Source organism: Chanodichthys erythropterus, chromosome 23 (genome assembly GCF_024489055.1).
Source record: "Chanodichthys erythropterus isolate Z2021 chromosome 23, ASM2448905v1, whole genome shotgun sequence".
NCBI lineage: Eukaryota > Metazoa > Chordata > Actinopteri > Cypriniformes > Xenocyprididae > Chanodichthys > Chanodichthys erythropterus.
The window spans coordinates 398,410-419,162 of record NC_090243.1 but is presented as its reverse complement, the minus strand read 5'-3'; the positions used below and the strand labels follow the sequence as shown (position 1 = coordinate 419,162).

General features: G+C 42.3%; 1 protein-coding gene across 1 annotated transcript in view; it reads right to left on the bottom strand.

Annotated features, from left to right (window-relative positions):
* The window catches only part of gli3 (GLI family zinc finger 3), a 215,250-nt gene that overhangs the window by 34,587 nt on the left and 159,910 nt on the right, over window positions 1–20,753 (bottom strand). The window contains exon 7 of the mRNA XM_067377454.1: window positions 14,621–14,825. Within this exon, the coding sequence (XP_067233555.1) occupies window positions 14,621–14,825 (205 nt within the window). The remainder of the gene's footprint in view (window positions 1–14,620; window positions 14,826–20,753) is intronic.

The window sequence follows — 20,753 nt, the reverse complement described above, 5'->3', positions numbered from 1 at the left end:
ATTCTCAGCCTCACACTTTTTGCAACAACACTACACACATTGTTTTGCAAAACACTAAACACACTTATCTACATCAGACACAGAAATCTAACATAATGTAACTTATTTGCCATTTCAAGACACTGCTTTCCAAAATACCACCCCTATAATCCAATTGATCAAATATGGCAGTCAGGTCTGCAGACACTTAGGTGCTTAACTGTAAACTCAACAAATCAGGTGCAAGTACTATAAAAATGGAAATATGTGAGTTTATGTGTCTTTAACTAAATGGAAGGCAATGTTGCAGTAAGAAGAAGAGGGAAAAACATCATTGGCCACAGAGCTATTTTGAATGGCCTGGGCCAGCGTGGTGGTAACACCACAATATATGTTACAGTCACACAGAATGGGGTCCTCCACCAGCATGCCAACTTAGGCCCTTACAACACGGCCCACATATTCACATTATACAAACCCGATTCCAAACAAGTTGGGACACTGTACAATTGTGAATAAACAGAAAATTTATCATTTTAAGGGAAAAATAATTTGATTTTAAATTTCATGACATCAACACATCTCAAAAAAGTTGGGACAAGGCCATGTTTACCACTGTGTGGCATCCCCTCTTCTTTTTATAACAGTCTCCAAACATCTGGGGACTGAGGAGACTGGTGCAACTTGAAGTTGTTCAAGTTTATGAATAGGTATGTTGTCCCATTCTTGTCTAATACAGGCTTCTAGTTACTCAACTGTCTTAGGTCTTCTTTGTTGCATCTTCCTCTTTATGATGCGGCAAATGTTTTCTATGGGTGAAAGATCTGGACTGCAGTCTGGCCATTTCAGTACCCGGATCCTTCTTTTACGCAGCCATGATGTTGTAATTGATGCAGTATGTGGTCTGGCATTGTCATGTTGGAAAATGCAAGGTCTTCCCTGAAAGAGACGACGTCTGGATGGGAGCATATGTTGTTCTAGAACTTGGATATACCTTTCAGCATTGATAGTGCCTTTCCAGATATGTAAGCTGCCCATGCCACACGCATTCATGCAACCCCATACCATCAGAGATGCAGGCTTCTGAACTGAGCGCTGATAACAACTTGGATTGTCCTTGTCCTCTTTAGTCCGGATGTCATGGCGTCCCAGTTTTCCAAAAAGAACTTCAAATTTTGAGTCGTCTGACCACAGTTTTCCACTTTGCCACAGTCCATTTTAAATGAGCCTTGGCCCAGAGAAAACGTCTGCGCTTCTGGATCATGTTTAGATCATGGCTTCTTTTTTGACCTGTAGAGTTTTAGCTGGCACGGTGGATTGTGTTCACCGACAATGTTTTCTGGAAGTATTCCTGAGCCCATGTTGTGATTTCCATTACAGTAGCATTCCTGTATGTGATGCAGTGCCATCTAAGGGCCCGAAGATCACAGGCATCCAGTATGGTTTTCTAGCCTTGACCCTTACGCACAGAGATTTCAGATTCTCTGAATCTTTGGATGATATTATGCACTGTAGATGATGATAACTTCAAACTCTTTGCAATTTTTCTCTGAGAAACTCCTTTCTGATATTGCTCCACTATTTTTGCCACAGCAATCTAGCGTTAGCGTCAGTTCTGGCAGGTCACGTCAGTCAAGCTTGCATCAGCTGACTCCCAGGTGACTTGCCTCTACCTATAGGAATACGACACCTATTATGGCATCTATATATAAGCTCCTCAGTATTATCAGCAGCTATTGCATTTCTCAGGAGCAAATTAAATGGCAAATTTGACAGGCAAACAGCATCATCTCACTAGGAATTGTGCAATCTGGAATTGCACAATTGATTGGAAATGACTGAGTTAAGGTTAGCATTGCTTCTCGCATCGCTGCAATTAGACATGGACTGGCAGTTCAGATGATCTGCACTCCCCGCATGAAGAACCGTTTCAAGACAAGATCAAACATCCACGTTACAGCCGGCTATTTCACTCTCCTTCATCTCTGAATGTTTCCACGAAGCTAAGCTAAGTTCCTTTTAATGCTCATTGTTTTAAAGCTAACTCATGATGTTGTTAAAGCTATCACTCTTGCTTAGGCTTCTAGTCCTTCTCAGTAAAAATGTTTTTGCAAAGCTTTTGCGATCGTTTTTGGCGATGTGCGTTACAATCTGTTGTCATTGGCAACCGGCTTGATTGCCACACATGCTGGTCGGGGCGCTTTCGTTTGTATAGCAACATACACGCTGGTCGGATCGCCGTGTTTAGCGCTATACATCGCAGATTCAAGCAGCTTTGCAGTAGAGACAGAAAACAAAGATTCATGGTGCAAACGGCTTTTCTTTTTGTGGTGCAGCACATAGTAAACATCGTTTTTCTTAAAGCTATAGTGCCACTGGAAATGCTCGTTCTTAAAGGTCTAGTTGCTATTTAGAACAAGCTGATCTTAAGGCTATCTAAAATATTGATTGTTACCGAAGCTCTAATGTCATTGCTGCATACTATAAGCACTACTGTGGTAAGCTTATTCAAGTACATGTTATCTTAACCTGTTGTCTTAGACTTATGCTCTTAATGATATCCGATCATATCGCAACATTTCGTGATAAGTGAACAAATGTCTGTGGCTTGAAAACTTATCAGAGTATTGTAACATGCTTTTCTTTAAATACAGAGGTTTCTTATTCAACCCTAACAATGTCGAACTTGATGGTCCTGTAAGGAGTGTGATATCATGGGAGTCTTCTCTTTCGTAGCCAAAGGAATCGGCCCGACTGGAGCAGAAATCGTGCTCATGATGAGTGTGGGATTACAAATTTAAGAATCTGTTTAAGATCTGCAGATCTTACATCCTGACCATTTGGCAGGACAAGCTTAAGATACAGCAGTGTCTTTGTCTCTATGATAATGTAAAGGTATGGGCGATACTGTCAGACTGATTGGATTAGCACCTATGCATTTGAATGACACATTTATGCTGATTAGATCATGGCTGGGAAATGTAGGGAATGATCTGATTCCTTACTGCATTTGCATCCTTTGTTTAGATTGTCCACACCTCTACTCTATGTATCCCTCCCCCTTGAATGTATATGAACTACCAAGTCACTGCCTTAGTTAGACTTTGGATGACCACAGCGACGCACAGCGTGTTTCTCAATAAAGAGTAACTTCTGCTTCAAGAGATCCCAAAGTCTCCTGGTCTATGCTTCTGAGATTTCCAACATGAGGAAGCATTGCATTTCATTTCTTAGCTGCACGCTGCATCTAACTCAGAGCTATTGCTGCGGGTGTATGCTTCCCCAACCTGACTACCACTAGTTTAATACTAGTCTGTGATTTACAACATGCTTGTTGTAACAGATTGCTGCCACTAGGGCTGTAAGCTTCCCCCAATAGGAGAGAGAAGTAAAAAATAAATAAATAAATAAAAATAAAATAATAATAATTTTATATTAGGCAATGGGTGTATGCTTCCCCGACTAGATTGCTGCTAACGCTAACTAAATGCGCTACAACGTGCTTGTTGTATCAGATTTGCTGCCGCTACGGGTGTAAGCTTCCCCCATTTATTTATATATAAAAAAAATATATATATATAAAAAAATATTTTCGCACTCAGTTTGTGTTGGGGGATATCAGCATATGGTTTGTTTTGGGGGTTTATTGCTGCTCTCCCTGCTCTTATCCATGCTAGGCTGCATGGATGCACAGGGAGTTCTTGCCCAGAACAGAACCATACCGCCAATACAAACTCTATGCATTATCTATCATATTTGACGATAGTGGTCCTGACAGAATTGGGGGAATTGGTGATCCTCTGCCCTTCTTGACTTCTGAGAGACACTGCCACTCTGAGAAGCTCTTTTTATACCTAATCATGTTGCCAATTGACCTAATAAGTTGCAAATTGGTCCTCCAGCTGTTCCTTATATGTACACACTTTTCTGGCCTCTTATTGCTACCTGTCCCAACTTTTTTGGAATGTGTAGCTCTCACGAAATCCAAAATGAGCCAATATTTGGCTTGAATTTCAAAATGTCACACTTTCAACATTTGGTATGTTATTTATATTCTATTGTGAATAAAATATAAGTTTATGAGATTTGTAAATTATTGCATTCCTTTTTTATTCACAATTTGCACAGTGTCCCAACTTTTTTGGAATCGGGTTTGTAGACAGACTACACAAAATCATCACAGCAGAAGACCAAATGGATGCAGAGCAGATGAGATACACTGTCATATGGGACAATGTATATTTCCACCTATCTGCTCTGGTCCAAAACTGGTTCCCTTTGGTGGGAACTATCGACGCTACGTCAGTGACGTGATGGGAATCCTCTGCATTTTTGTGTTCGTGAAGCACTATTGTATCCAACCAATGAGAGAACGTGACGTCAGAGGCGGGCGACGTCGCGGACCGGAACCTATAAAGCATGCCCAGAAACAAAGAACGCTACCTTCTGTTGTCTTCAGTAAGCGCTATTTGTATCTTGTCTGTCTTATTTACTGTTGTCTACCATTTCGCCAGAAAGTGTTCTCTTCGTCTGAGGACAAGAGTTTCTAACAAGTGAAATAAGACACATAAAAGACTATATATATATATATATATATAAAGAAAATGACGGAGAAAAGCCAGCGTTTCACTAAGTGTGCACCTCCTTGCCCGCGATTCATCGTGGAGGGAGATACACACGAGATGTGTGTGAAATGCCTGGGAGTTGAGCACGCACAGGCAGCTCTTGAGGGGGCTGTCTGTGTGCACTGTGAGCGGCTCACTCTCAGGGCGCTGCGCTCACGCCGGGCGCTCTTTGAGGAGGGCGCCACGGCGAGTGTTCCCCGCGGGTCTGGTCCCGCTGCTGCCGAGGCACAGCGAAGGCTGCACTCGTGGGGTTCACAAATGGATCTAGCAGAGGGGGGAGAGACGGGCTTTGCCTTATCGCTTCCCTTACCTGCTAGATCTAGTGTCTCTCCTTTGGTGGTGGAAGCACGCGCTGCGGTTTCTTCCCCGCAAAGGGAGGCACCGGCACTGAATATATCTTCCTCCGAGGAGGTTGATGTTGAAGGTGTCGAGGGTGGTGATGAGGGACCGTCATCCTCCTCTCCAGCCCATGAGGAGCTTATGGAGGTAGTGACCCGGGCAGTAGAGAAACTAAATATAAGCTGGCCCGAGGAGGAAAGCGTTCCTGAAGTTAAAAGCAAGTTGGATGAACGCTTCCTCCCAGTTAGGTCACTACCCCAGCGTCGGGGACTGCCGTTCTTTCCCGACCTCCACACCGAGGTGTCGAGGTCGTGGAATAGACCTGTGCAGTACCGTGTCTTCAGCCCACAGACATCAATGTACAGCAATATTACTGGGCTGAAGCAACACGGTTATGGGGCGATGCCTCGGGTTGAAGAGACGCTTGCGAGCTATCTCTCGCCCGAGTCTGCATCGTCCCTGAAATCCCTGACGTTGCCCACCAGACCTTTAAAGCAAACATCGAATCTGGTGGGCAAGGCTTATTCGGCAGCGGGTCAGGCTGCGGCATGTCTGCACACTATGTCAATACTGCAGGCATACCAAGCTGATCTGCTGGGGGAGATTGACGAAAGTGGGGAGGTAACCTTCGAAACCATTCAGGAGTAGAGGAAGGCCACAGATTTAGCTCTCCGTGCCACCAAGGAGACGGCCAAGTCAGTAGGCTGCTCTATGGCAGCCCTGGTGGCCACGGAGAGACATCTGTGGCTCAACCTCGCTGATATTAAGGAGAAGGATAAACACATCCTTATGGATGCGCCGCTTTCCTCCGAGGGCCTGTTCGGCGACGCAGTTAATACTGTCGTCGACAGGTTCGAGGAGGTGAAAAAGCAGAAAGCGGCGTTCCAGAGGTTCCTCCCCCAAAAATCTCATCCCCCTGAGGCTGCTACGTGGGGGCAGCCTCAGCCGATAGCCGGCTCCTCGGGACACAGGTCCCAGCAAAAGGCTACTGTGGCCGCCCGTGCTCCCCCGCGGAAAGCTTGGGGACCGGAGCGTGCTGCACAGTCAAAGCCTTCCGGGGGTAGGGCGGATCTGAGGACCGTCATTATTTCCCAGAAGGCTTCCCAAAAGAAATCCTGACGCTCATGGGCCAGGGTTTCTGAGGGCAGCCCCCTCCGAAGGGGTTCGGTGATTAATTTCTATCGTTCCCCATCGGTGCCCTCAAGGGACTCTTCTGCCAACCCTGCCACCCAGTGTGCGACAGGGCGCAGCAGTCCCTGACGATCCTCCGAGGAGGGTCGGCCAGCACGTGATTCGCTTATCTGCCGGTGCGCCGCGTCAGATAAACGAGCCAAGTGCTCAAAAAACACCAGAGACCAGTCTCGAGAGGCTGGTTCCCTTAGTAGAATTTTTGGGGGAATGGAAACTTCTTCCGAATATTTCGAAATGGGTGCTGCTCATGGTAGAACAGGGTTACAGAATTCAGTTCGGTTCTCGTCCGCCCAGGTTCAGTGGAGTGATTCACACAGTGGTAGCTCCAGAGCAGTCTCTGGTAATGGAACAAGAGGTTACGACGCTTTTGCAAAAAGCGGCTATTAGAACGGGTTCCCTCTCCCAGCAAAATGTCGGGCTTTTACAGCCGCTACTTCATTGTTCCAAAGAAGGATGGGGGGTTGCGTCCGATCATAGATCTTCGTATACTAAATCGATCTGTAAAGAAGTTGAAGTTCAAGATGCTTACACTCAAACAGATTATTCCACAGATCAGATCCGAGGACTGGTTTGTGGCGATAGATCTGAAGGACGCATATTTTCATATTTCCATCCATCCATCTCACAGGAAGTTCCTCAGGTTTGCTTTCGGGGGCGAAGCATACCAATACAACGTTCTTCCCTTCGGCCTATCACTATCACCCCGCACGTTCACGAAATGCGTGGATGCAGCCTTGGCTCCGCTGAGACTCCAGGGCATCCGCGTGCTGAACTATATCGACGATTGGTTGATTTTAGCTCAAACAGAATGTCTGGCAGCTCAACATCGAGATGTGTTGTCGCACATGAAGAAGCTTGGGCTGAGGCTCAACGCCAAGAAAAGTGTGCTGGTTCCGAGTCAGGTTGCCAACTATCTTGGGGTAATCTGGGATTCCATCACGATGCGGGCGCAATTGACTCCCGCTCGTGTGACTTCCATTCCGTGAATGGGGTGAAGTTAGGCCGGTCACTCACTGTAAAACAGTTTCAGAGACTGTTGGGTCTGATGGCAGCTGAGTCCAACGTTGTTACTTTTGGCCTTCTGCACATGAGACCCTTACAGTGGTGGCTCAGGACCAAGGGGTTTTCTCCGAGGGGAAATCCTTTTTGCATGATCAAAGTCACGCGGCGGTGCCTTCGTGCTCTGGTCATGTGGAAAAAGCCTTGGTTCCTGTCCCAGGGACCCGTGTTGGGAACTTCATGTCGTCGCGTAATGCTTACGACAGATGCGTCCCTCACGGGCTGGGGAGCGATCATGAGTGGTCGCTCAGCTCAAGGTCACTGGGAGGTACACCAGCTCTCCTGGCACATAAATCGGCTGGAGATGCTAGTAGTGTTTCAGGCTCTGAAGCACTTCCTCCCCGACCTGAGGGGCCACCATGTGTTGGTTCAGACAGACAACACTACGGTGGTCTCCTACATAAATCACCAAGGGGGACTGCGGTCTCGGCCACTATGCAAACTGGTCAGTCACATCCTCCTGTGGACCCAGGGGAAATTACTCTCGCTAAAGGCGGCGTATATTCCGGGGTATTTGAATATGGGGGCGGACGCTCTGTCGAGGCAGAGCGCGAGTCCGGGGGAATGGAAGCTTCACTCAGAGGTAGTGGAGCTCATATGGAAAACATTCGGTCGAGCGGAAGTCGATCTCTTTGCCACAGAGGAGTCAACTCAATGCCCTCTGTGGTACTCTCTGAGGCACCCAGCTCCTCTGGGGTTGGGGCGATGTCTGTATGCTTTTCCCCCAGTCTCTCTGCTCCCGGGAGTTCTGGACAAAACTCGTCAGGAAGGGGTAGACCTGATATTGGTGGCTCCTTTCTGGCCAACAAGAATATGGTTTGCGGACCTAGTATCACTTCTTCACGGCTCTCCTCTGGAGCTTCCAGTCAGACAGGATCTCCTGTCCCAAGCGGGCGGCATAATTTTACATCCCCGTCCAGAAATGTGGAAACTGTGGGCCTGGCCCCTGAGGGGGCAAGGCTCATAGAATCTGGTCTCCCAACCGAGGTTGTGGAGACCATCCTTCAGTCCAGAGCTCCATCTACAAGGAAGCTTTATATGTATAAGTGGAAGGTTTTCGCTACATGGTGTAGTCATCATAGGGTGGACCCAGTCCACTCATCTGTCAGCTATGTGCTTCAATTCCTCCAAGAAAAGCTTTCAGAAGGCTTAACTCACTCCACATTAAAAGTGTATGTGGCTGCTATTTCAGCCTATCATGTTCCTATGGGTGGTGTCTCGGTAGGTCGAGACCCCTTAGTTGTTCGCTTCCTTCGTGGCGCACTGAGGCTGAGGCCTGCAGTACGCCCAAAATCTCTGACCTGAGACTTAGCCATTGTGTTACAAGGGTTGGCTGAGGCGCCCTTTGAACCTTTGGAAGATGTGTCAGATAAAATGCTCACATTGAAGACTGTGTTTTTACTGGCCATCTCATCCTTGAAAAGGATAGGTGACCTTCAAGCTCTTTCGGTTTCACCATCATGTTTAGAGTTTGCACCAGGAATGGTTAAGGCCTTTCTACATACAAGGCCTGGTTACATTCGTAAGGTCCCCACTAGGGTCCCAGGTCCTATCGTTTTGGAGGCTTTTTATCCCCCTCCGTTCACTAATCCGGATCAGGAAAAACTTAATCTGCTGTGTCCTTTGAGGGCATTGGACGCTTATGTTCACAGAGCTGCCCTGTGGAGAAAATCAGACCAACTATTTGTATGTTATGGGTCCCCGAGTCGAGCGTCTAAGCAGAGGATGAGTAAATGGGTGGTTGAGGCCATCTCATTGACGTATAAAGCCCTGGGGCGTCCGTGCCCCTTGGATGTTAGGGCACACTCAACAAGAGGTATGGCTGCTTCAAGAGCTCACATGTCAGGAGTTTCCTTGGCGGATATTTGTGGCGCTGCTGGATGGTCATCCCAGCACACCTTCATCAGATTTTATAATCTTAATGTGAGTAGTACTCCGGGTGCTTTGGTGTTACAAGATAGCAGCCAGGCACTCGGAGGCACGGGGTAGTGGGGACAGCGTTCCCATCACGTCACTGACGTAGCATCGATAGTTCCCACGAAAGGGAACGTCTTGGGTTACGAGTGTAACCCTTGTTCCCTGAGTAAGGGAACGAGACGCTACGTCACGTTGCCGTACCTCCAGCATGCCTGGAGCGCTTGCTTTATAGGTACCGGTCCGCGACGTCGCCCGCCTCTGATGTCACGTTCTCTCATTGGTTGGATACAATAGTGCTTCACGAACACAAAAATGTAGAGGATTCCCATCACGTCACTGACGTAGCGTCTCGTTCCCTTACTCAGGGAACAAGGGTTACACTCGTAACCCAAGACGTTTCATAAGCGTCCACAGTTTTCACTCCAATACATCCCACCATACAGTCCCTTCCTTAAACCCATTGAGGAGTTTTTTGTTTATTTGTTTGTTTGTTGTTTATTTTTTGGCATGGAAGGTTTACAATCTCCAGCCCTCTGTCAGGATGTGCCTCATTCAAGCCATGGAGAAGGCCTGACTGAACTGATGCAGGATCTGTGCAAGGATGGATTCACCTTTCAAGAAGATTCTTCCCTTGCTGTCTTGCGTGAAAGGACATCGCCTGAGATGTGGATGAAGCGCTATGGCCAGATCCAGCTAGGCCAAGAGATGATGCTTTGGTGTTTTGTCTCCACAAATATTTTTGTTCGTGTAATATATTACATTTAGAATATGTTCTAATTTTCAGTGCAAAATATAACCTTTGGAAAGGCATTGATGTATTGAATGGTTTTACAATGTGGTGAGAAATAAATATTTTCATCAATGTGCAGTACTGATCTTGTGTTATATATATATATATATATATATATATATATATATATATATATATATATATATATATATATATATATATATTCATGTACTTTACTCTAACAATATCTCTGAAAAAATCAAACCCAGCCTATATAATTAGAAAAGTATAAAAGTTACAAGTGTTTAAGATTGGGCACAGCAGTGTGTAAATGAATCAAACAGAATCAGAATGTATGAACCATGTGTGTTCCATACAGTGTCAAAGTTGGGTTTTGTTAAATTAATGTAAAGTTTTGAATGAAGTGTTTCATTTTGCAAATGATCTGAAGTGTTGTGCTACTTTGGTGTAGGGTTGTGTTAATTGTGTGTAGTGTTTTGACAAACCGGCCCTGTTTTCAAAATTGTGCTTAAGCAATCGTAAAAAACTGTAATTGTAGACACACCAATCAGGTGTTTATCGGCCTTAAGCACAATAAAAAGAGTCAGAGAAAGAGTAAGACGAGGAGGGGAACGAGGAGAACGAGGAGGAGGACAAGGAGGAGGAGGAAGGGGAGGAGGAGGAAGAGGAGGAAGGGGAGGAAGGGGAGGAGGAGGAAGAGTAGGAAGGGGAGGAAGGGGAGGAGGAGGAAGGGGAGGAAGAGGAATCAACAGAGGAGGAATCACAACAGGAAGAGAAGGAGGCCATGCTGGAGGTAGAGGTAGAGGAAGAGGAAGAAAAGAAAGTGCTCAAAGAGGACTGAATCTGACAAATGAGATCCGCGCAACACTGGTTGACCACGTTGTCAACCACGGCCTGACGCTGAGGGAGGCAGAACTGCGAGTACAGCCAAATCTAAGCCGATACACAGTGGCAAGTGTGATAAGAACATTTCGATTGGAAAATAGGTATTGTAAAAATATCATCATATCAAAAACATCTGCACGGTTTCAGTAACTGCTCACAGTACTGTATTCTATGCATTATCAGCACTTCTGTTACCTTTTCCTGTGAAATTACTGTACTATTGTATACTGTTTTTTTTTTCTACATAGGATTGCGGGTCAGGAACGACAAGGGGGAAGGCCTCCTATGTTCACAGAACAGCAAGAGAGGGAGATAGTAAACATGGTTTTGGCTAGGGATGTCCCGATCACGTTTTTTTGCCCTCGAGTCTGAGTCCGAGTCATTTGATTTTGAGTATCTACCGATAGTCTCACCTGTATCAACACCCGGGTGATGACGGCATAAATGACTGGACATTAGAGCAGACGGCACTCGCAGTTAACAGTTTACAAAGAGTGACTGTTTTGTCCACGCTTTCTGATTACAGTTGTTGTAACGTTTTGCGCATCCATCGACTGAAACATACATTATTTGAACTCTGTCTGTATGTTTTCCACGTTGCTATTTTAAACAAACCATATTGACCAATAGATGCGTCGTCATTCGAGATGGGCCGCGGTGCAAGTGCGTACCAAACCGTAAGTGGAGAACCGTACGGTTTGATTTTTTTACTGAGAACCGTTGCACCCCTAATACATATATATCCGAGTCCTGATCGGGAGGTAACGTCCGATTCCGATCGAGTCTAAAATCACGTGAGATCGGGACATCCCTAGTTTTGGCCAACAATGCTATAACACTCAATCAGCTCCAAGCTAACATTGTCAATAACCACGCCACTTTCAACGATATCCATCAGGTCTCAACATCAACACTGGCACGCATCCTAAAAAAAAAACATATTCAAATGAAGCAAATGTATCGAGTGCCTTTCGAGCGCAATTCCGAAAGGGTGAAACGACTGCGGTATGATTATGCCGAGGTATGTATTCACTTTAGCAGTGTGATCTTGCATACTGTCTCATAATCTTTTACTGTACACAATTTTGCCTGACACTGTTTTTCAGAGAGTTTTACGAATGGATGGAGAGGAGATCCAGCATGAGTTCATTTACGTAGATGAGGCTGGGTTCAACCTGACGAGAACACAAAGGAGGGGAAGAAATATTATTGGCCACAGGGCAATAGTCAATGTCCCTGGGCAACATGGGGGTAATATAACACTCTGTGCAGCCATTACACAGAATGGGGTCCTCCACCGCCATGCCCATATGGGCCCTTACAACACAGCACTCATACTTACATTCTTGGACCAATTGCACAACATAACAGCAGCAAATCAAATTGATCATATGCAATACATTGTTGTCTGGGACAATGTGTCTTTCCACCGCTCTGCTCTGGTTCAGAACTGGTTTCAGCAACATCCACATTTCACCGTCCTATATCTTCCTACTCTCCATTCCTCAACCCTATAGAAGAGTTTTTCTCGGCATGGCAGGCTCCAGGCTGAGGTACCCCTCATCCAAGCCATGGAGGAGGCCTGTGACCAGATGGAGGTAGCAGCAATGCAAGGATGGATTCGTCATTCAAGACGTTTCTTTCCAAGGTGTCTTGCTAATGACAACATTGCTTGCAATGTTGATTAAATTCCCTGGCCAGATCCAGCTAGGCGAAGAGATAATGTCTAGTTTTTTTTTTTTTTTTTTTTTTTTTTTTTTTTACAGTAAACTTACAGTACAATACGTAAAGTGACATTTTGTTACAGTATTATGAATCTCCATGTCAACATTTTGGGCGTGTTGACAAATAAATGAGTTTCTTCTGTCTGCAACATTGGTCTTGTTTGGTGAGTTTACATTATATTTGTACTTTGTTGATGGTAGCCTACTCTAATCATAGGGAAGTAGAAGTGCTAAAAGTGTTTTAGGTTTATCACAGCAGAGTGTAACTCATGCAAACAGAGTATAGTAATGTGAAACGTGTGTGTTTCATATGGTAACAAAATTTGTTTTTTAAACAGAAGTGTATAGTTTTTACAAGAGTATTTAATTATGCAAAGGATCTGTAGTGTTTTGCTAATTGGGTGTGTGGTTGTGCTAATTGTGTGTAGTGTTTTGAAAACACAGGCCCTGTTTTGAAAACCGTGCTTACAGTTTTTGCCCGTGGCTTGAACACTATAGACCCATGCTTTGACTAAAGTAACACAACTTGAAGCTTTTGTTACCATACCTCAAACACATGTACCCATACCTTAAACAAAAGCGCTGCTTTGCACTCTAGTTGCAATTCTGCAACACACTTACTCCTTTATGCAACACACTTGGTCCTGCATACTACACTCTATTTCATACATAAGACACTTCGTTCAAAAATGAAATCTCAGGGCGCCATTTGGAAAACACATGTATCCAAAATACAAAACACATTGGGTAATTGCAACAACTCAAATACACAGCTCAAAACACTTACTTACAAAATCACCAATCAGCCAGCTACAAAAAGGCCTCAGTTAAGCCATTTTAAGAACTTTGCAAGCATGGAGAGCAAGAGGTGGAGGCAGAGGAAGAGGAAGAGGAAGAGGAAGACAAAGAGAGAGGAGTAGGTCAAAGAGGCTATGCACTGAACAATATTTCATATGACATTAGAGCAATGGTGGTGGATCATGTGGCCAGACCCAAACAGACGGCAGGATCTATAATCCCACCCACGCACAATTTGCCTGTTTTTCTGTATTTACAGTAGTGTATTTTGTTTTATTTTTTTTTATTATTTTTGCGTTACTGCATTTACTATACTGTACTGTAAAGTATAGTACTGTGATGTGCAGAATTGAGCTGATGTCATTTGTAACCTTTCAGTACTTTCATTTTTGGTTGTTGTGAAAAACGTTGTTGGAAAAAAAAAAAAACAGAACAAAAACTGAAAGTGTTGCATTGAGCCTCACAGAATGCTAACTGATGAACTGAATAAAAACAGAGAAAATTAAAGACGGCAGTGTTTTATATAAAGTAGAGTAGTGTGTTGCTGCTGATCCGAAAGTGTATTCATATGATGCAAGTGTGTGTCTTTTTGTCATCAGAGTGACATTTTGACAAAGGAATGTTAGGTTTTGATAGCAGAGTTTAGGTTTTGATAGTAGAGTTTCAATTTGACAGAGATGTGAATGGTATATTTCCCAGTGTTGTGTCACGTTTACTTGTGTGTAGAGTTTTGGCACAATGAGCAAAGTTTTGTAAAATGTGTTCAAGCAACGGGCAAAAACTGTAAGCAATCCAAAAAAACTGTAAATCATGCTTTTTTTGTCTCCACAAAAGTTTTCGTTTGTGTACTATATTGTATTTAGAATATGTTCTGATTTTCAGTGCAAATTGCAACCTTTGGAAAGGCATGAAGGCATGATTTTTTTTTTTTTTTTTGGTACAGTACTGGTCTTGTGTGTTTTTTTTTTTGTTTTTTTTTTGTTTTTTTTTTTTCAATATATTCATGTACTTTACTCTCTGAATAAAATATCTCTGAAAAATCAAACCCAGACTATTTCATTAGAAAAGTATAAATGTTACAAGTGTTTAAGATTGAGCATAGCAGTGTGTACATGAATCAAACAGAATCAGAATGTATGAACCATGTGTGTTCCATACAGTGTCAAAGTTGAGTTTTGTTAAATTAATGTAATGTTTTGAATTAAGTGTTTCATTATGCAAAAGAACTGAGGTGTTCTGCTACTTGTGTGTGTGAATCTGTGAATTGTGTGCAGTGTTTTGACAAAATGAGCCTTGTTTTTAAAACTGTGCTTAAGTAATCATAAAAAACTGTAATTCACTGTTGTACATACCTAATAGTGCCAGCTGAGAGGTGTCCGTAGGATCCACTGGTGGATGAGCTGGAGCGGGAATTATTAAGGATAGTGACTAGAGAGTTGGGAGAGGTGCGAATCATGGCCTGCAGGTCAAAACTGGGGTCAGACAGGGAAGGAGAGCTGGGAAGGGGTCGTTTTCTGCTGGGCCGATTTGTGAACCTAGGACTGGGAAATCGAGAACCTGAGGAAGATAGACAGAGAGAGAAAAAAAGAGAAAGAACATAAGTTATGTATTAAAACCTAATAGTAACACAAATGGCACAAGACAAAAAAATGCATTCTATTTTATTTTATTTTAATTGTATTGTATTGTATTTTTTATTTCTAAAAAGCTTTTACCGAAGAAATTAATTGTCAGCCAGATATTTTATGGTGTCAGTTGAATGTCAGTTGTCAGTTGAATATAACTATATAACTATTGACATTCAAAAACATTTCCCAGATTCTTGTGGTCCACATATACATATATATATATATATATATATATATATATATATATATGTGTGTGTGTGTGTGTGTGTGTGTGTGTGTGTGTGTGTGTGTGTGTGTGTGTGTGTGTGTGTGTGTGTATGTATGTGAACTAACCACACAGAAAGCTTTAAAGACTAAGGGCCCTATAATACACCCGGCGCAATGCGATGCAAGGCGCAGCGCAAGTGTGTTTGCTAGTTTGCGTCCGGCGCCGTTCGCGTTTTCCCGTTCAGCGCCACGTCCTTAAATTAGTAAATGCATTTGCGCCAGTTAGTGCGCTCATGGGCGTGCTGGTCTAAAAAAGAGGTGTGTTCAGGCGCATTGCCGGCGCATTGCTATTTTAAGGAGCTGAAAATAGACTGCGCCATAGACCAACTCAAACCTGGTCTAAAGTCTAAAGTCAGTGACGCAATATTTTTTTGTTAGAGCGCGATGGTAGAAACTGCACCTCTGGGCGCGTCCACAGTGCGTGTTGACTTTGCTTATTACACACAGGGATACGCATCACACAAATATGCCAAATATTAAAAACAAAAGGATTACAGTGTAAAAGAATATTATTGTGTAGGCTACATAAATATAAAAATGTAATGATGAATAGTCATTGTGTGTATTAGAATTAGGATACCTATTTTCAATTCAGCCTATTACTACTTATAATGATGAACGAAACTGGCTAATTAATTGAACAATCTTGCCAATACACACACATATTAACTGACTGATGGCGCGGAGCTATTTGAAAGCCTGCATCCAACGCAGACGACTGAAAGATTGACTGGCCACTTAACAGGTAATTTCAGCAAAACATCACTCGTTGAACTCCTCAGTTGAATCGGTGTGTTTAATAAGTCAGTGTATTTTATAATGTTATATGTTATATAATATATAATTATATAATATATATAATGTTATATCCTGCTTGTCCCGTAGATGATCTGCTCGCGCGCTTTAACTTCGCGCACGAGCAGATCAGTTTCTTCGCTTGAAAAGCGTTCAGCTTTTCCGCCAACAAATTCCGGCATGTAAATAGCAATCCGCCATGGCGCGAGTGCATCTCGCTCTTAAAGGGAATGGGAGATGACACTCTGATTGGTTTATTGAACGTTACGCCCATTACTCATTAAGAGAATAGGGACAACCCATTTCAAAAATGCGCCCCGGCGCACGGACCGTTTTTCCGTCGTTAAAATAGCAAAAGTGGATTTGGACACGCCCTGAGTGCACCAGCGCCATGCGCTTCACACTTTGCGTTTAGATCGTTAAAATAGGGCCCTAAGAATCATGAACATTTTTTAATTATATGTAATTTATTCATAATAAACAATGATTACATTTCCTGCATTGCATGCATTGCAATGTATTTGCATGCACTGTAAATACAAGTTCGACTCCACTTTACCCACTGCTTGGCAGCATCACTGTGATATTGAATCATGTTTAATTTGGTTGAATAGTGTGTCAACACTGAATGGAATTGCACTAGTTGTTTTTGAAAAGCTTTCGTTAGAAAGCAGATCGAACGCAGACAGGCCCTCCACTCACGCACAATGACTGGCACCTACAGATTAAGAAATGACTTTTGTTGTCTTTTCATTGGCGGATGTCACAAACAAGAAAGAAGGGAGAAACAGAGGGAGAAGAGAAAGGGGGAGGGGAACAGAGGGGTGCGCAGGGAATGGTGGTCTTTTGTTGTATGGAGTGACACAATGACTTTGTGACTCATATTTTTTCTTTCAGTTGTTCTGTACTTTTTTAACAGAAAGCATGCAAACAAAACAAAATTACGCTCTCTCTCTCTGACTCTCTCGCTCTCTTTCTACTTTGACACATACAGTGATTACAGGGTCTGTCATTCACATTTAAATCAGTGTGTGTGTGTGTGTGTGTGTGTGTGTGTGTGTGTGTGTGTGTGTCTCTGTGTGAGTATTCCCACATTTGGAACATCTTTACACATTGTTGGCATTCTGTTTAGAACTGTGATTTAAGCCTTTGAATGATTGTGAATGTGTGGAGCACAACAAACACAATGTGAATAGACACATGCACAAGCTTACACACCCATACACACATGAATCCATAAGTACGTGAGCATGAATACTATACACACACACACACACACACATATATATATATATATATATATATATATATATATATATATATATATATATATATATATATATATATATATATATATATATATATATATATATATATATATATATATATGTGTGTGTGTGTATTTTAAATCAGCAGTTCTGGTCTGTTTATGATATTAGCTGGTTAACTTAGGTAGAACAAGGAATACAAAAAGATGGTTTACATTAGCAATTTAAGATTGTCACCAGCTAATCCAGCATAAGTTTTCTAGGTTTTTATGGACTTGTTTTAGATTGGCAATGTTGGTTTATTTCTTACATAAGCTATTGGTAAGACAAATAATGTAGGCAGAACAGCTTGACTTGTATAAACATGTAAACTGTCAAAACCAGTATAAAATTTGCCAACTTTACTGGTTAATAAAATCCCAAAAAAAAAAAAAAAAAGTCATTTAAGATTATCACCAGCTGGTCTAGGTTTTCACAGACTTATTATTATGATGTTAGATTGGCAGTACTGGGACATTACTCACATTGTCTAGTTAAGCAAGTTTAAACAGCTTGAGCTCTGTAACTATGATAGGTAAACAATCAAAATCAAAATGAAAGTTCCAAAAACACCTTATACTGGTCAATAAGGTGAAAATAAGATATTTATGTAGTTAACCAGTCATGCAGTTAACTGATCTGGCCTATTATTACTGACATAAGCTGGTTAAGCTAGGTAAAACAGTTCAGTGGTTCTCAAGATGGCCGAGGCCCACAAGGGGGCCTCAGCAAACTTTTAAGAAGGTCACAAGATGACTTAAAATAAGACAAAATAAGCTTTAAAAATAGCTAAACTACTAAAAATTAAGATTTAATTCTATGGCAGCCCTATCAACGGAACATGAGAAAATGATGAAATTTGGCACAATTGTAGAGATGCTCATGAATAGTGATTGGACCAAATTTGGAGTCTCTAGAACCAACTCTATAGCGCCACCACCAGTTCAAAAATTCACTATTCTAAAGGTTATAACTTTTGAACCATTTGCTCTAGAAAAATGTAATTTACTACATACTCAACATCTTACATTAAGTCTCCGCCCATTACAGTAGCGGCCATTTTGAAAAGTACAGTATTCTGTTTTTTTCGCTACTCCTCCTTCAAATTCTGTCCAATTTTGTCAAAGCTTTGACCAGATGATATTTGGACTGAGCCGCACAGAAATGACTGAACAGATTTTTTTTATTCATCTTTGTTCAAAAGTTATGATGTCACTAAGTTAATGAGGTCGACCCGAAATTAGTATAGAGGCTGTATCTCGGCCAAACTTTGAGCAATCGAAACAAAAATTGGTACGCTTCATCAGGACCATGGTCTGAGGGTCTATGCCAAACTGGGGAACAACGCCACCTACAGGTCATGAGATATGAAAAATGGCTATTTTGGCCAATAACTTTTGAACAGTTTGTCAGAAAATCAAGATCTTGGTGTCTATGGATTCCTTGGATCATGCCGAATCCGACGATACTGATTCTGTCAATATTGGATGAATCACCAGTGCCCAAGGAAGTAGACCGGAAGTTGAAGTCGGCCGCGTGCCGCCATCTTGTAGCAGAAACTTCACTTGCGTTAGCATTTCATTGACTCCCATTCATTTTGGCGTGACTTTGACAGCGAATAACTTTACATCTGAGGCGTGTAAAGACTCCATTTGTCCATTATTTATTTTTAAACATACACGACAATGTATAAAGGGCTCCATTACCTTCTATGTTACATTATGGCCCCGTAGAAACAGTTTTTGTAAAAATAGGCTAACGATTGCGTCATAACCACTCGACTCTCTGTCGCACAGTAGAGAAATTACCGTACAGACAGGAGGAGAAGCTCGCAGGCAATATTATGCATTAACTTAATATGGCGTACTGGCGTTACATTTTAAAATATTATACAAACTAATTAATCAGAATACTTACTCCTGCTAACTCACGCCAAAGAACTCCCCGCTCAAGCTCGCCGTCCTGCAAGATTAACGATGGCAGTTTGCACGCACAGCTACTAGAAGATTTACATCTGTCAGACAGGTTGCTGACGTCATCAAGCTTAGTTTGAATCTGCGCGTCAGAAACGGAAGTGCTAAAAATCGCTAAAAATGGGCTTCACTTGTCTCAATTGAGTTCCAATGGGGTCGCTGTGTCCATTTCTTTTACTGTCTATGTGAATCACGTGTCCGCCATTTTGAGTTTTTTCATAAATTGCAATATCTTTTAAACAATTTGACATATCTTCACAAAAATTGGTACGTATGACATTTATAAGTTCCTGAAGGTACCTGAGAAGTTTCAGCACAGCGCCACCTACTGTTCCACAGATGTAATGATTATTGCAAAAATGCTTATAACTTTTGAAAACACTTTCCAAAATATGTGTGCTTTATGTCATTTTATTCCCTGGCTTATGCCGATTCCGACAGTGTATCATTTGTAATTTTCCTTAAATGTACCTGTCTGCCATATTGAAGTTAATGAAAAACAGTTTTTTTGCTACTCCTCCTACAAATTTTCAATTTTGTCCAAAATCAGCACAGATGATCTTTGGACCGAGCTGCACAGAAATGACTGAACGGATTTTTGATATTCACTACCATTCCCGAGATATTCGTCTCTAAATGTGACCTTGCTTGTGTTTATTGTCTTATGCTAGTTAGCTTAGCATGCTAATTGCTTAGCATGCTAACCAGTTGTCATTCTCTTTAATGTGGCTCTTCAGTTATCAAGTTAACCATGAGCTTCTTTAGCATTAAGTTAGCTTAGCATGTTAATATGGGTTAGCATGCTAAGTAATGCTTTTTTTGTGAATTCTTTGTTACAGTAAAAGTCTCTTCCACAGCCTGTTGAATGTTCATCGTCAAGTAGCTCAATGTGTAAAGCCAGTTACCTGAAGAGCCCAGAATGGTCTAAAGTAGTAATTAAATATAACATTCAGTGCAGTTTTTTAAAAATTCTTCATTTTGAGTTCATTTTCACATGAACTAATGAACTTCGGCAGGTGTGCTAACATTCACCTGCACAGTGGTGCAATGAGATGAGAAATGGACATTGGACCCCGAGGTCGTGGGTTTCAATCCTGTGTGGGGTGCCTTTATACAATTGTGTGTAATGAGTCATTTTGATACCTTTTTTATCCAAATAAGCATTGTACTAATCTTTATTCCTCTTCAATGAGATACAAGTGTTTTTAGTTCATTCCGTGTTCATTCTCTGAACTTCTATTGATTTTCATTTCATTTCCACCTGTCCTTCTGAACCAGCTGTTTTGAATGTACATTCAATTTCTGCTGTTTTTGCTCTTCCTGCTCCGTATTGCGCTACTGCCCCTTCTGGGGCTTGGCCCCGAATTGCTGCTTGCAGCTATATTTTTTAATTATGTTTGAATATGAGCCAATCTTTTACAATTCCTGTAGTATGAGTAAACATTGCATGTTTCGTCAAACATTTTTTAACAAAAAAACTTGGAAAAAAACAATTTCATCTACATCCAATAGAGG